Here is a 17,693-nt window from a genome sequence, read left to right on the forward strand (position 1 = left end):
AAAAAGAAAAAAGAAATGGAAGGAAAACTTCCAAACTCATTCTGAGGCCAGTATTACCTGATCCCAAAACCAGACAAAGACTACACTAAAAAAGAGAACTATAAGCCAATATTCCTGATGAACATGGATGCAAAAATTCTCAACAAGATACTAGCAAATTGAATCCAGCAGTACATTAAAACAATTATTCACCATAATCAAGTGGGATTTATTCCTGGGCTGAAGTATGGTTCAATATTCACAAATCAATCAATGTGATATACCACATTAATAAAAGAAAGGATAAGAATCATATGATCCTCTCAATAGATGCAGAAAAGGCATTTGATAAAATACAACATCCATTCATGATAAAATCCCTCAACAAAGTAGGAATAAATGGAACATACCTCAACATCATAAAGGCCATGTATGAAAAACCCACAGCTAATATCATCCTCAATAGGAAAAAACTGAGAGATTTTCCTCTATAGTCAGGAACAAGATAGGGATATCCACTCTCACCACTGTTATTTAACATAGTACTGGAGGTCCTAGCCTCAGCAATCAGACAATAAAAATAAACAATAGGCATCCAAATCAGCAAGGAAGAAGTCAAACTTTCACTTCTTGCAGATGTCATGATATTCTATATAGAAAACCCAAAAGATTCCACAAAAAATTGCTAGAACTGATACACAAATTCAGTAAAGTCATAGGATACAAAATCAATGTGAAGAAATCCGTTGCAATTCTATACACCAATAATGAAAGAGCAGAAAGAAATTAAGAAAACAATCCCATTTACAATTCCACCCCCAACTAATAAGATACCTACAAATAAACCTAACCAAGGTGTAAAGGGCCTGTACTCTGAAAACTATAAACACTTATGAAAAAATTGAAGAAGATACAAAGATATGGAAAGACACTCCATGCTCATGGATTGGAAGAACAATTGTCACTAAAATGTCTATACTACCCAAAGCAATCTACACATTTAATGCAATTCCTATCAAAATACCAACAGCATGTTTCACAAAGCTAGAACAAGCAATCCAAAAACTTGTATGGAACCACAAAAGACCTTGAATAGCCAAAGCAGTCTTGAAAAAGTAAAGCAAAGCTGGAGGTATAATTCTAGACTTCAAGTTATAGTATGAAACAGTTATGTTACTGGCACAAAAATAGACACATAGATCAATAGAACAGAACAGAAACCCAGAAATGAGCCCACAACTATACAGTCAATTAATCTTTGACAATTCAGGAAAGAATATCCAATGGGAAAAGAGGTAGGCTCTTCAACAAATGATGTTGGGAAAACAGGATAGCAACATGCAAAAGAATGAAACAGGACCACTTTCTTACGCCATACACAAAAATAAATTCAAAATGGATGAAAGACCTAAATGTGAGACCTGAGACCTGAAACCATAAAAATCCTAGAAGAAAGCACAGGCAGTAACTTCTTTGACATCTTTGGCAACTTTTTTCTAGATATGTATCCTGAAGCAAGGCAAACAAAAGAAAACATAAACTATTGGGAGTTCATCAATATAAAAGCTTCTGCACAGTGAAGAAAACAACCAACAAAACTGAAAGGCAACCTATGGAATGTTATGAGATCACTGCAAATGACCTATCTGATAAATAGTTAGCAAGTATCCAAAATATATAAAGATTTATCAAAGTCAAGACCCAAAAAATGACTAATCCAGTTAAGAAATGGACAGAAGACATGAATAGACATTTTTCCAAAGAAGACAAGCAGATGGCCAACAGATACATTCAACACGGCTCATAATCAGGGAACTACAAATCAAAACTACCATGAGATATCACTTCACATCTTTCAGAAGGTCTGGAATCAACATTTTTTAAAGTAGCATCATAATTTCCAGCATGGAGTCAAAAACTGCTAGACATACAAGGAAACAGAAATATGACCCATAATTAAGAATAAAAAGTAAGACACAAATCTAGATATGACACCAAAGCTGCAATTCACAGATGAACACTTTGAAATAGCTATTGTAAATATGCTCAGTGATTTAAAAGGAAAGATGGACATAAAAAGTAACATAAGAATATAAAAAAAAATAGAAACTATAAAAAAGAACCAGATAGAAATTCTAGAACTGAAAACATAGCATATCTAAATAGAAAATGACTTGATGGACTCACAACAGATTATATTCAGCAGAAGAAAGGTAAGTGAATTTTAAGACAAGTCAATGGCAAGCATCCTCATTGAATCATAAAAAATATAGAAGAAAATTAAAATTGTCTCAGTAACTTCTGGAACACTAAAAAGCCGTCTAGTATACATGCAATTGGAGTTACAAAAGAAATGAAGACAGGAAAAGATTGTGTAGAAAAAATATTTGAATAAATAATGGTTGAAATTTTTCCAACTTTGATGAAAAATATCAACCCACAGAGCCATAAGGACACAATTAAATTGAAGCAAGATAAATACAAAAGAACCCAAATTATAATCAATCATAATCAAATCATCATAATCACATTTTTATAAACCAGGAGAATGGAAAAACAAATTATGGAATGTTTGTGTAATGGAATACTACTCAACAATAAGAAGGAATCACTGATACATTCAACATGCATAAGCCTCCAAAAACCTTATGTCGAATGAAAAAAGCAGACATAAGAACATATACTATACCCATTTATATGAAATTAGAAAACATGCAACACTAATATATGTTGATAGAAATCACAATAGTGGGCACCTCATTAGGAATGAAGAGAGGTAGAGACTGACTAGAAAAGAGTCACGAGTGAACTTTCTGGGATTGTGGAAATATTCTATATCTGGGTAAGGAAAATGAATGCATTTGCCAAAAACTCATCAAACTATACACTTAATGTGTGTGCATTTCTCTGTGTGTTTATACATCAGTTTAAAAACAAAAGGGTTGTACGCAGATTGGTGCCACTTAATACTACTTCCAAGGAGAAATAGGATAGTCAGAGTTTTTTTTTAAGTTCATAAATTAAGGCAGCCCTCTGCTGGGTATTATATGTTGATCCTGTAAGACAGGACAGAAGTATGTTATTTTATTTTTCCTAAACTGTCACCCTTTATTTACTTGAAAAATGTCTAGAGTTATTTTTAAATACCACATTTATAATCTGCATTGTTCTCACATCTCCTATATAAGAACTGCTTAATTGTTTGAATTTCCCTTTTCCCATTCCATAGAAATAACAGAGTATTAAGACATATTTTTGTATTATTTAGAACTGCCTGAGAAAGTGTGGGTAGGATCTAGTGTAGCAGTGTGTGGAAAGGTTGGGCTTGGCTTGGAAGATGAAGAGTTTGCCCACTGTAACAAGGGGAATGCAAAGAATATAGACCCAAATAAAAGTAGACAGGAAGGGGGGGGATCTTGTCATTTTATTCTAATTGCTTTTTATTTTCAGTGCAACAGGAAGCAAGACAGAGAGTGAGACAGGAAAAGAGGTATTGGAGATTTGAGAAGAGAGGAAAGGTGTGAAATAGTCACCTAAGAGAATGAAAGAGTGAATGGAACAGAGAACCTAACAGGACTTTTAAGTAGCATCAGAGGTCCTTTAAGATCCATGGTCATGAATGTAAAGTGGGAAAAAGTGAGGGCACAGACATAGAGGAGGCAGAAAGTTGACTGTTAAGAGGTTTATAATTTGCCCACTTGAACTCCATGAATTGTGAGAAGAGTAAAGAGTTTGAGAGTAGATGGAAAGTAACCAAAACAATGATAGATATGATTATATAGTAACACTGTAATAAGGAGAAAGGAGAATGTGATGTTCTCCAGCAGCATTGCTATTACCATTGTCGTCGTCGTCATCATCATCATCATCATCATCATCATCATCATTATGAGTGTGAATGACTATCTCAGGTCACAAACTGAGGTGTGCAAGAACCATAGCTCCCTCTGGTTTTCTAAAACTTAATACTTGAAGCCTCTGTCAGTTCATGAATTCCCTATTCTCTTTCTTGAAGTTGATCTAAGTGCATGGGGACATGCATAGCATTAAAGTTTGAGGGGTGGAAGGTATCTCATCAGAGTTGTCTATGCCGGCAACTTCTGAGGGCTCCTGTTCCCTCCTGTTCTCTGGACATGCATCCATGCAGTCCCTTCTGGCTTCCTTATTCCTGACCACTAGTCTCCTCAAGGTTCAGGATAATTTATGTTCTCCTACCCTCTCTGGACTGAGAAAACACTGTGACAGGTCACAGGAATCCTCTGGCTAGACTCACCAAATAATCACTTCTTAGATCTTACCCAGGAAGAGAGACTTTTACTCTTTCATTAACCCTATTACACTTATCCTAGGAGACTGAATATACAAACAGACAATGCTCAGGACATATGTAAAAATAGAACTTTGACTCACAACCTACAGCAGCCTTCCCAGGAAACCAAACCCTTGTCTAAAATAAACATTTATCCCAGAAGCAAGCCTACTTTCAGTAAGACTTATAGAAAATCAGACTGCTATCTCTAGTAGCATTCAGGAAGCAGGACAATGATTTCTGTAACAATTGGCCCAGAATGGCCAGGACTTGATGAATAACTGACAGCTTCCCTAATTGTTCTCCCTCCTTCTAACTTACAACCAATGAAAGAAAGCCAAATGCTCCCCTGACCAGTCACATAGTAGGCCCTGCCTCTAGTTAGGCATCTCCAGCTTCCCCATGTGAACAGCCTCCAAACAAGCCCCATCTAAAGCCATCCCTTTTCTCCACTAGGAAGCTTTCCTACTCCTCTCTCTGCCTTTGAGTCTCTGCTAAAACTCAAGTGACCATGGCTGACTCCCTTGCTGCAGCAAGCTCTGAATAAATAGCCTCTGCTTTTCTCATTTGGTTGGTGTTCCTTTATTTCCACAATCCTGAATGCATACATGAGGTTTCTGGAGCAGAACACATTAACTATTATTTACTTACAAGCAAACAATAATCATGTGGTTCTCCTGAGCCCCCATTCCTTGCTCTTAGGCAATGAGATAAAAGTGGAGTTTACTCTACTCTTTTGAGCCTGTATTATGGGCAAGGAATGCAAAAATACTGATTTAGGCATTTAAACACAAGCTGTTGGGAGGAGCCAAGATGGCGGAAGAGCATGGAAGGTTTTTTTGCATCTTGCCTCCATGAAATACAGCCAGACCAACACTAAACCATCCTGCACACTAGAAAACTGATTTGAGGATTAACACAACAATCTGCACAACCAGAACCACAGAACTCAGAAGGTACATGGTGTGGAGAGGTGAACTGGGGGAGAGAGAAGCCACAGAGGGCAGGGAGCTGTTTTTGCTTGTGGAGAGAGAATGGAAACAGTGGGGGAGAATATGGGAAAAGCACCCCCCCCCCACCGCAAAAGCAGTTGGAGAGAAAGTGGAAAAGTGTAAACAGCCGCAGGGACTGAACTAATGAAGGAGAAAGGAGAAAGGAGAGTGTTTAAACTCCTTTAAGACTCTATAAACAGGTGGGGCGCAGTCTGAAACTCCGCAGCTCAATACCTGGAGGTGCTCTGGTGAGAAGGACGAACCCCCAGGAGCAGAGTGGAGTCCAGGGGTCTTCAGGCCACAAGGGGAAAGGCAGTTCCCCTGTTGGGAGGACATCTGGTAGAGGCTGTGTGGCCCCCACACAGGCAAAGACCCAAGTGGACCCAGAAGAACAACCACATTTGCTGGTGCTGGAACAAGGTCATTAAGGGTGAAGCCTGGTGCCAGATGTGTGTTGTGATTTTCCATAATCCCTGAAACGCTGCTGATACATGATCGCATGAACTTTTTCTGGGGCAGGCTGGCACCCAGCCGCAGTCTCTGGGCATCGGCAGCAGCTTGGTCCTGCGAACGTTCCTGGGTGCAGCCAGCACCCGGCCATTGCTTGGTGAGACACTCCATAGAGGGTCAGAACAGGTCAAAGCCACAGTCCCTCAGAAGTGAGGGGTCAGCAAACATAGCTACATCTGAGATAAAATCCAGGAGGGAGGTGCTGCCTGGGGCTTGGTCACAGACAGTGTAAACGTGGGGAGTGGACAGAAGCCGGAGACAAAGGATGGGTGCACAACTGCTGATCAGAGAGAACAGAGTTCCAATACTAGAGACCTGGTAGCTGAGTGACACCATTTTCACCGTTCCTGCACATGTGCATACACCACCTACAAGCACCACAACAATCCACCCCATTAAGCTAAGCAGCAAAAACTAATGGAGGATGGAGCCATTACACTAAGCCCTGCCTAACTGGGCCAACCTTGCTCTTCAGGAACACAAGTCTCTCCACCTGCTTAGTTTACAGACTACAATGCGCTTCATGGTTTGACTTCTATGGAAAACCAAGTAATTTCAATCGTATTTCAGTCTGTTCGCTGGTCCACCTATTCAATTTTCTTTTTTTTCCTCTCTTTTTCGTTTCTTTTCTTTTTCTTGAATACAGAAAGAAATAATCTGTCTTTATTTTCAATTTTTATTAAAATATTTTTAATGTTTTTCAACTTTATTTTATGTAAATTTTTCAAATTCTATTTTACTTCCATCATTTCATTTTATTCTATTTCAGTGTATTCATTTTTTCAAATTTTCAGACAATTTCCTTTTTTTTTCTTCCCCTTTTTTCTCTAATCTATCATGCCCCTTTCAACACCCAGACCAAAACACACCTAGGATCTAGCATCATTTATTTGATTTGTGTGTGTGTTGTTGTTGTTGTTGTTGTTGTTAATTTTTTTATTTTAATTTTTTTTATTTTTTTACCTCATTAATTCCTTTTCTTCCTTCAAGATGATGAAATGAAGGAATTCACCCCAAAAGAAAGAGCAGGAAGAAATGACAGCCAGGGACTTAACTAACACAGATACAAGCAAGATGTCTAAACCAGAATTTAAATTGTTTTTAAGGTTTATTCATTTTTCACAGAGAGACAGAGCATGAGCAGGAGAGGGGCAGAGAGAGAGGGAGACACAGATTCTGAAACAGGCTCCAGGCTCCGAGCTGTCAGCACAGAGCCCGACGTGGGGCTCGAACTCACGGATGGCAAGATCATGACCTGAGCTGAAGTCAGATGCTTAACCAACTGAGCCACGCAGGTGCCCCTGAACCAGAATTTAGAATCACATAATAAGAACACTAGCTGGAGTCGAAAATGGATTAGAATCCCTCTCTGAGGAGATAAAAGAAGTAAACGCTAGTCAGGATGAAATAAAAAATGCTATAACTGAGCTACAATCTCGAATGGATACCATGGCGGCAAGGATAGATGAGGCAGAGCAGTGAATCAGCGATATAGAGGACAAACTTATGGAGAATAATGACACAGAATAAAAGAGGGAGACTATAGCAAAAGAGCACGATTTAAGAATTAGAGAAATCAGGGGTGCCTGGGTGGCGCAGTTGGTTGAGCGTCCGACTTCAGCCAGGTCATGATCTCACGGTCCGTGAGTTCGAGCCCCGCGTCAGGCTCTGGGCTGATGGCTCGGAGCCTGGAGCCTGTTTCCGATTCTGTGTCTCCCTCTCTCTCTGCCCCTCCCCCGTTCATGCTCTGTCTCTCTCTGTCCCAAAAATAAATAAAAAACGTTGAAAAAAAAAAAATTAAAAAAAAAAAAAAAAAAAGAATTAGAGAAATCAGTGACTCATTTAAAAGGAACAACATCAGAATCATAGGGGTCCCAGAAGATGAAGAGAGAGAAAAAGGGGTAGAAGTGTTACATGGGCAAATCACAGTGGAAAACTTTCCTAACCTGGGAAAAGACACAGACATCAAAATCCAGGAAGCACAGGGGACTCCTATGAGATTCAACAAAAACCAACCATCAACAAGGCATATCATAGTCAAATTCACAAAATACTCAGGCAAGGAAAGAATCATGAAAGCAGCAAGGGAAAAAAAGTTCTTTTTTCCCTTAACCTACAAGGGAAAACAGATCAGGTTTGCAGCAGACCTATCCACAGAAACTTGGCAGGCCAGAAGGGAGTGGCAGGATATATTCAATATGCTGAATCAGAAAAATATGCAGCCAAGAATTCTTTATCCAGCAAGACTGCCATTCAAAATAGAAGGAGAGATTAAAAGTTTCCCAGACAAACAAAATTTAAGGAGTTTATAACCAGTAAACGAGACTTACAAGAAATTTTAAGGGGGACTCTCTGAGGGGAGAAAAGAGGAAAAAATACATACATACATACATACATACATACATAAATACCGAAAACAACAAACACTAGAAAGGACCAGAGAACACCCCAGACTCCAACCATACAAACAACATAATGGCAATAAATTCAAATCTTTCAGTACTCACTCTAAACATCAATGGACTAAACCCTCCAATCAAAATCATTACATATGGTAACCAAATGGATAAGAAAACAAGATCCATCTATATGCTGTTTACAAGAGACCCACTTCAGACCTAAAGACACCTTCAGATTGAAAGTAAGGGGATGGAGAACCATCTATCACGCTAATTGTCAACAAAAGAAAGCCAGAGTAGCCATACTTATATCAGACAATCTAGACTTTAAAATAAAGACTGTAACAAGAGATGAAAAGGGCATTATATCATAATTAGGGGCTTATCCACGAAGAAGAACTAACAATTATAAACATTTATGCTATAATGTGGAAGCACTCAAATATATAAATCAATTAATTACAAACATAAACTCATTGATAATAATACCATAATACTAGGGGACTTCAACACCCCACTAACAGCAATGGACAGATCATCTAATTAGAAAATCAACAAGGAAACAATGGCTTTGAGTGACACACTGGACCAGATGGACTTAACAGATATATTCAGAACATTTCATCCTAAAGCAGCAGAATATACATTCTTCTCCAGTGCACATGGAACATTCTCCAGAATAGACCACATACTGGGACACAAATCAGCGCTAAGTAAGTACAAAAGATTGAGATCATACCGTGCATATTTTCAGACTACAACACTATGAAACTCGAAATCAACCACCAGAAAAAATTTGGAAAGGTAACAAATACTTGGAGACTGAAGAACATCCTACTAAAGAACAAATGGGCTAACCAAGAAGTTAAAGAGGAAATTAAAAAGTACATGGAAGCCGATGAAAAGGATAACACCACAGCCCAAAACCTCTGGGACGCAGCAAAGGCAGTCATAAGAGGAAACTATATAGCAATCCACACCTTCCTAAAGAAGGAAGAAAGGTCTCAGATACACAACCTAACCTTACACCTTAAAGAGCTGGAAAATGAACAGCAAATAACACCCAAAACCAGCAGAAGACAGGAAATAATAAAGATCAGAGCAGAAATTAATGCTATCAAAACCAAAAACACAGTAGAACAGATCAATGAAACCAGAAGCTGGTTCTTTGAAAGAATTAACAAAATTGATAAACCACTAGCCAGTTTGATCAAAAAGAAAAAGGAAAGGACCCAAGTAAATAGAATCAAGAATTAAAGAGGAGAGATCACAACCAACGCAGCAGAAATAAAAACAATAATAAGAGAATATTAGAGCAATTATACGCCAATAAGATGGGCATTCTGGAAGAAATGGACAAATTCCTAGAAACATATACACTACCAAAACAGAAACAGGAAGAAATAGAAAATTTGAACAGACCCATAACCAGTAAGGAAATCGAATTAATAATCAAAAATCTCCCCAAAACAAGAGTCCAGGGCAAGATGGCTTTCAACGGGAATTCTACCAAACATTTAAGGAAGAGTTAACACCTATTCTCTTGAAGGTGTTCCAAAAAGTAGAAATGGAAGGAAAACTTCCAAACTCTTTCTATGAAGCCAACATTATCTTGATTCCAAAACCAGACAGAGACCCCACTAAAAAGGAGAACTATAGACCAATTTCCCTGATGAACATGGATGCAAAAATCCTCAACAAGATATTAGCCAACCAGATCCAACAATACGTTAAAACAAGTATTCACCATGACCAAGTGGGATTTATACCTGGGATGCAGGGCTGGTTCAATATCTACAAAACAATCAGTGTGATTCATCACATCAATAAAGAAAGGACAAGAACCACATGATCCTCTCAACAGATGCAGAGAAAGCATTTGACAAAATACAGCATCGTTTCTTGATAAAAACCCTCAAGAAAGTAGGGATAGAAGGATCATACCTGGAGGTCATAAAAGCCATATATGAATAACCCAACGCTAATATCATCCTCAATGGGGAAAAACTGAGAGCTTTCTCCCTAAGGTCAGGAACAAGACAAGGATGTCCATTCTCACCACTGTTATTCAACATAGTATTGGAAGTCTTAGCCTCTGCAGTCAGACAACACAAAGAAATAAAAGGCATCCAAATCAGCCAGGAGGAGGTAAAACTTTCACTCTTCACAGATGACATGATACTCTGCATGGAAAACCCAAAAGATTCCACCAAAAAATTGCTAGAACTGATCCATGAATTCAGCAAAGTTGCAGGATATAAAATCAATGTACACAAATCGGTTGCATTCCTATACACCAACAATGAAGCAACAGAAAGAGAAATCAAGGAATCGATCCCATTTACAATTGCACCAAAAACCATAAAATATCTAGGAATAAATCTAACCAAAGAGGTGAAAAACCTATACACTGAAAACTATAGAAAACTTATGAAAGAAATTGAAGAAGACACAAAAAAATGGAAAAATATTCCATGCTCCTGGATAGGAAGAACAAATATTGTTATAATGTCAATACTACCCAAAGCAATCTACATATTCAGTGCAATCCCTATCAAAATAACACCAGCATTGTTCACAGAGCTACAACAAACAATCCTAGAATTTGTATGGAACCAGGAAAGACCCCAAATAGCCAAAGCAATCTTGAAAAAGAAAACCAAAGCAGGAGGCATCACAATCCCGGACTTCGACCTATACTACACAGTTGTAATCATCAAGACAGTATGGTACTGGCACAAAAGACACTCAGATCAATGGAACAGAATAGAGAGCCCAGAAACGGACCCACAAACATATGGCCAACTAATCTTTAACAAAGCAGGAAAGAATATCCAATGGAATAAAGACAGTCTCTTCAGCAAGTGGTGCTGGGGAAACTGGACTGTGACATGCAGAAAAATGAACCTGAACCACTTTCTTATACCATACACAAAAATAAACTCAAAATGGATGAAAGACCTAAATGTAAGACAGGAGGCCATCACAATCCTCGAGGAGAAAGCAGGCAAAAACCTCTTTTATCTTGGCCACAGCAACTTCTTACAAAAGCAAAAATGAACTATTGGGACCTCATCAAAATAAAAAGCTTCTGCACAGTGAAGGAAACAATCAACAAAACTAAAAGGCAGCCGACGGAATGGGAAAAGATATTTGCAAACAACATATCAGATAAACGGTTAGTGTCCAAAATCTATAAAGAACTTAACAAACTCAACACCCAAAAAACAAATAATCCAGTGGAGAAATGGGCAAAAGGCATGAACAGACACTTCTCCAAAGAAGACATCCAGATGGCCAACCGACAACGAAAAAATGATCAACATCATTCGCCACCAAGAAAATAAAAATCAAAACCACAATGAGATACCGCCTCACACCTGTCAGAATGGCTAACATTAACTCCAGCAACAACAGTTGTTGGCAAAGATGTTTGCACTGCCTGTGGGAATGCAAAAAATTAAAAATAGAACTACCCTACAACCCAGCAATTGCACTACTAGGTATTTATCCAAGGGATACAGGTATGCTGTTTCGAAGGGACACATGCACCCCAATGTTTATAGCAGCACTATCAACAATAGCCAAAGTATGGAAAGAGCCCAAATGTCCATCAATGGATGAATGGATAAAGAAGATGTGGTATATATATATACAACGGAGTAGTACTCAGCAATCAAAAAGAATGAAATCTTGCCATTTGCAAGTACATGGATGGAACTGGAGGGTATTATGCTAAATGAAATTAGTCAGTCAGAGAAAGACAAATATCATATGATTTCACTCATATGAGGACTTTATAAGGGAAGGGAAGGGAAGCAAAAATAATATAAAAACAGGGAGGGGGACAAAACATAAGAGACTCTTAAATATGGAGAATGAACACAGGGTTGCAGGAGGGGTTGTGGGGGGGGGTGGACTAAATGGGTAAGAGGCATTAAGGAATATACTCCTGAAATCACTGTTACACTATATGCTAACTTGGATATAAACTAATTAAATCAAATTTTTAAAAAATAGAAAAAAAATTAAACACAAGCTGTTACCCTCCCCTCCTGAAAAGAAGGATAAAACCCTTGGAAAGGTTCATGAGTTATTACTCTAACCATTTGCAATGTAAATAAGCTTTTCTAGGGTAACAATAAGACCATTGTCTACATTTTTACAACCCAGGATGACCCCATGTTCCCAGGTCTCAGTAAGGTTTCCTCAGAACCCCTAAGTGTGCAGAAACATAAAAAATATTTTCTCTAAAGCCCCTCAAACCTCAAATCTATCTGGGGTTTCTGCCATCCTCCATGGGGGAGAACAGCCCTCATGCCCACCCTCCTGAGCTTTCTCAGGACCTCCCAGCATATAAGCTCTCTTCACTTCTCTCTTGAATCTTTACTCACATAGACTGGAGGCCCTCTCAAGTCTCATGGGCAGGGAGCTGTGCTGATGTCCTGTCACCCAGCACTGGCCAGGCTCTTGTCTTGACTGACCCATTAAGTCTTTCCTTTGTTGATGCCTGAGAACTTGGCCTTTGAAACAAAAATGTCAGGAAGAGTCCTCCATTTTTTTGTTAAATCACCTCTTCCCAAGGCATGCAGGGTTCTCAGAGTCCCCACCATGGGGACCAGACAGCAGGCAAAATGGGATATTTTGAGATGGAATGTTGTGAAGTCCTGTCTATTCCCACCACACAAGGTTAGTGCCTCTTCCAGGCACATCTCTTCCCATCCACAAGCTCATGTGTTCATATTCTTTAAAAAAATGAGCTTATTCATATTTGAAAATTATAAAGATAGGCAAAAATCACACCACCATAAATAACTTCTGATAAGATTTTGATACTCACCTTCTTACACTCTCTTCTATGGTCAGTACATGGAAGTCACTCAGCACCTTAAACTTGGCACATACGTCCTTCCGCGCCCCCCCAACACCCCATCCCAGGAATGCTCTTTTCCTTCAAGCTAAACCACCTGCAGTCTTGAGGCCAAGCTCCGGCTTCTTGCCAGGGCCCAGATCCCACCTTCCTCTGTGAACTCTAGACCCCCAAAGCCCCTACATCTTGCTGTGAAGTGCACAGCAGGCTGCATTGTGTTGTTTGTTCTCTGTGCTCCCCACTGAGCCTGTCTCCCATGTAAATTCTTTTCTCCTGGAGGTCAATGGCTGTTTGTCACATTTGGCTTGGGCTTAGATTTGGGAACATGTGTGTTCAATAAATACCGCTGAATAAATACAGTTTTCCTAATGAGCATTTGTTTGTAATTTGTACCTGGAAATGTTGGGGATGGGGAGTGGCTTTAAACTACAGGTATATGTTTCCCTGACATAAGTATAGAAAAATGTTTCCAACTGAAAGCTTAAAATTAAAATGCATCTCAGTCACAACCAAAACCATGTCCTAAGATTGGATGCCTCCTTAGGATCTGCTGAGGAAATGGTTAAAAATGTATACTTTGCAAGTTTCTAATAGGGTGGCTCCCAGAAGGGGTTGGAGGATCAATAAGCACTTTTTTTAGCCACCTGTTGGGGTGAGACCAACATGCAGCCTCAGCTGATAGACAACAAGCAGTTTTTTCGTCCACTACAGATGAGAAGACTTCAATGGATTTGTGTAACCAAAGGGTGGGACCCACAACAGAGATGCAGAGGGGAAAACAGCCCATGTGCATGTGTATTTGTTTAATTCAGTTTGCAGTGTTCTCAATAGACTGAAGCTGGAATTTGGCTCTACTTTGATGCCTCACACACACACACACACACACACACACACACACACACACACTGTGCCTTCTTTTGGGAGCTGGCATGAGTGAGCAGATATTTGTAACCAGATATCCCAGGCCCTGCTTTAAAAGTGACCATTCAGGGTATGAGTGGCACCAAAAGAAAGCTCACAGAAACACCTAACAACCCTGATCCCAGCCCTTGGGAGCTCCACAAGACAGAAATGAGGAAAAATCTGAACTAACTCTTCTCTGCCTCTCCCCAGGCCCTCAACGGCTTCCTCATGGCAGTTACAGAGGATGGCTATGTTTTATACGTCTCTCCCACGGTCCAGGACTACTTGGGATTTCATCAAGTGAGTGGTTTTATTTTTCAGTTGAAGAGTTTGGCAAATCTAGGGGGTGAGGCAGGGCCATGTAATGCTTGTCTACATGGGGCTGTAATGGAACTTTGAAGACCTGGGTCTCCATCTCAGTCCCACACATGTACGTCATATGTCTTTGACTGAGCCTTCCTAGAGCACTGGCTTCTTTCATCCAGTGGAGGGCATGGTAACCCATATCCTCTGAGAAGCAGATGCCAAGGTAGGATGAGATGAACAAGAGATTTCTCAGGAGAAAATCCTGGGAGGACCCAAGAGGGAGCAGGGGTTGGGGAAAGCAGGTCTGTCCCTTGGGCAAGAGACCAGGAAGGAACGGGGGTGGGTGGAAGAGTCTTCTACTGCAGTGCAGGGCCAGTGGGACCTCCTCAATCCAAAGTCATGCGGCAGGCAAGCTCCTCTTCTCCCAGGAACAGGCCTGCCTTGGTGTCCCTATCATGCTCAGTCACTGGCTGGGGGCAATCCGTAGGAATTGTGGCCCCAGCACAAACAAGTGGTACATCAAAGAGAGGCAACCTTACAATAACCTCAGTCAGAAACCTAAGAGGCACATTATCATGGCCATCACACTCACTTCTTGTGCTTCACAAGTCTACTCCTCCACCAGGGTTTGCGGAGCAAATCCTCCTTGGTTCCTATGAGCCTCTCTCCCTGGGGGAACCTCAAAAAAGAGAGGTGAGTGGGACAAACTCCAGCTGGTCTCAGGGTAGCACCTGGAACTCCTCTGCTCTCCATTCTGAATTCTTCTCACCCTCAGCCATCACCTCAGCACATCTTGATGGCTTAGCTAGAGGTGTGATGCAAACCTTCACTACTGAGGGGTCTGAGTCCCGGTATCCAGTGCCGTCATGGTCCTCACATCAGGGTGAAGGTCCATGGGGGCCAGATAATACCTGAAGTGCCAGCTAAAGTCTGGCTCACAGCAAACCCACAAAGTGTCAGGACCCACCCAGTGGTCATTTACCCATTCCATAAGCATGTAATTGGAATCAATCTAGTTGACAGCTGGTGTAACCCCCAGACTGGGTCCTTGGCTCATGGAGTGAGATATATCAAAATATAAAATGCCAAGGGGAAACCCCTGAAACTACCTGAAACTACCTGAACCTACCCCCAAACTGACTCCAGTCAAGATAGTAAATCACATGCAATATCATATCTCAAGGAGGTCATGGACAGTGGTGCTGTTGGATAGAAGGTATGGTCAATATCTTACCATGGCATTGTAGGGCCCTTCCTCCTAGGGACCATGCCCCCTCTTCAGCCAGTGGATTTCAGATCTGAAATTTGTCTCAGGTCCCAGAAACTGAGCAAAGGATTGTCATTTTTCATCAAGGTAACAGCCCCCAGCCTACTGACCCTCCTTTGTTGCCTTTAATTGTAGATGTTAAGCAGCATCGTTGTTGGCTGCCCATCTCTTTTGCCCCTTGGGATGCCATGCTCTATTAACCATCTCCACAACTCCCTATGGTCCAAGCCCCCTTGATTATTTCTTCTACCTTGCTGGCCACCACTGTAATTGAAGCCTACAGGCTTGGTCAGTAATTGCTGCCATCTGACCTCTCTTACTTCAGGGCTCCATCATCCCAATGGACATTCATGAGCCCACCCCAGTGTCTTCCTCTCCTACCATCAGCCCTGACCTGAAAAGAACAGTCACCTTACTACCAAATTTCTTATGATGGTGGCCCTCCAGTAGTGCACTCCTGTAGGCCTTGGTGTGTGGTATGTCCCTGGGCTCTCCCATGGTATGCAATCTCTGGTGGGTCTTCTGAACTGATGAATTGCATTCATTCCACCACACCCATTTCCCTCAGCCTTTTTGTCCCTTTCTCTGCCATCTGCCAGGACAACTCTCGTATTACCCTCTCACTGACCACTGGCTTTTTCCAGCCTCTAAGAGCCATCCCAGCATTTAGTTTGTCCCATTTTCTGAAGTTCCTGCAAGGGTGTAAAAATTGTATGTCCTAAAAATTCTGACCTGACCCTGGCAAGGAGAGTTAGCCAACTGTACAGCTCTCAGGAAGCTGAACAGGCCAAAGGGGAGCCCTCATGGCCAAGTTGCCCATCAGAGAAGTCCCATCTCCCAGGAGCAGGCCTGCCTTACAGTTGCCGCCACAGTGGATTTTAGTGGGCAGCAGCTGGGACGTGTCTCAGTTATACTCCCTGCAGCTGGAGACCTGAAGGGCATTTTCATTGCTGATGCTGAGGGAAGACATTCCATGCTCCACACAACTGCCGTGCAGACTGAAAAACAGCAATGCTTGTGCAAGTGCATTGCTCACCAAGAATACCATGCTGTGTAAGGGGTTCATAAAATGCCATAGCAACAGAAGGTTTTCTGAAATCAAGGCAATAGGAAGACTCAAAATCCCTCCATCTCCATTCCTCACATATTCCCATGCCCACCTTGCACTCATGGATGTGCGCAGCATACCCCACACCAGCTCTGGACTTACGCCTCACTTGTGATGAAAAGACACTTGCTGAGAAGTTTTACGGTCTTTTCACCTTTCCTTTAGAAAAAATGTCAGTCAGTACCATTACGCTGTATCTGATTTTCAGCTGAGAATCTGAGAAGGAGTTTTATTTGTCAAAGACAGACCTGAGGCCTGAGCACTTGCCACACCCACACTGTCAGCATCGAACTTTCTGCCTCCTTGCCCTTGCTGAGGACAAATGTGATGTGAGGGAGGGTTCAGAGATAGGGACCCTTATAAGAAGACTTTACAAAAGAAAGAAAAAAATAAACTTGGCTAAAGCCCTTCATATCCAAGAAATGCAATGGGTTTCTCTGTCCAGTGTGGTTAGGGGAGGCAGGGCTGCCCTGCTGTGATGCCTTTCCAGTTCAGAACCTCCAGGGGCAGTGAAAAGAGCTGCAGACAGAATGACAGCAATGTGGGTGAACAGGAGAGAAGTCAGGGTCACTGCCTGTGGCCTCTGCCTCTGTGCACAGCTCTCCCACACCAGTGCTGTGTATGGCTTTTAGAGTTCGACCAGGTAGAAGCAGGGAGCACGGATGTGTCGGGTGCTGGGCACTGTCAGAGCACTGTTGCATTCCTCCATGCTGTCTGTTCTGTTTTGCCCTGGTGGTCCCCTGGAAGCCCACCTCCCTTGGCCTCAGCCCCCATGCTGCCATCTCTGTTATTTCCCCTCCAATCTTCATGCCATTGGCCCTTCACCTCCTTCCAGCCTGGAGGCCCATACAATGTCTCTGTCCTTTCATCAGCTAAACCAGACGCTTGTAAATATTTATCACCATGCCATGTGCTGGGATGGATATGCTCCTGAAAAGTTCATTTTCCCTGAATTTAGTGCAGAAAATGGTTATATACAACAGGTTTCTAAAGATCATGCTTTGTGTGGGTTCAGAGATGCAGGGGAAGAGTGAAGAAGAATAACTTATT

General features: G+C 41.2%; 1 protein-coding gene across 1 annotated transcript in view; it reads left to right on the forward strand.

Moving 5' to 3' along the window:
* Nucleotides 1-17,693, forward strand: part of LOC102967365 (aryl hydrocarbon receptor-like) — a 55,508-nt gene that overhangs the window by 18,037 nt on the left and 19,778 nt on the right. Inside the window, exon 3 of the mRNA XM_007075716.3 lies at nucleotides 14,173-14,262. Within this exon, the coding sequence (XP_007075778.2) occupies nucleotides 14,173-14,262 (90 nt within the window). The remainder of the gene's footprint in view (nucleotides 1-14,172; nucleotides 14,263-17,693) is intronic.

Source organism: Panthera tigris, chromosome C2 (assembly GCF_018350195.1).
Source record: "Panthera tigris isolate Pti1 chromosome C2, P.tigris_Pti1_mat1.1, whole genome shotgun sequence".
In the NCBI taxonomy this organism is placed as follows: domain Eukaryota; kingdom Metazoa; phylum Chordata; class Mammalia; order Carnivora; family Felidae; genus Panthera; species Panthera tigris.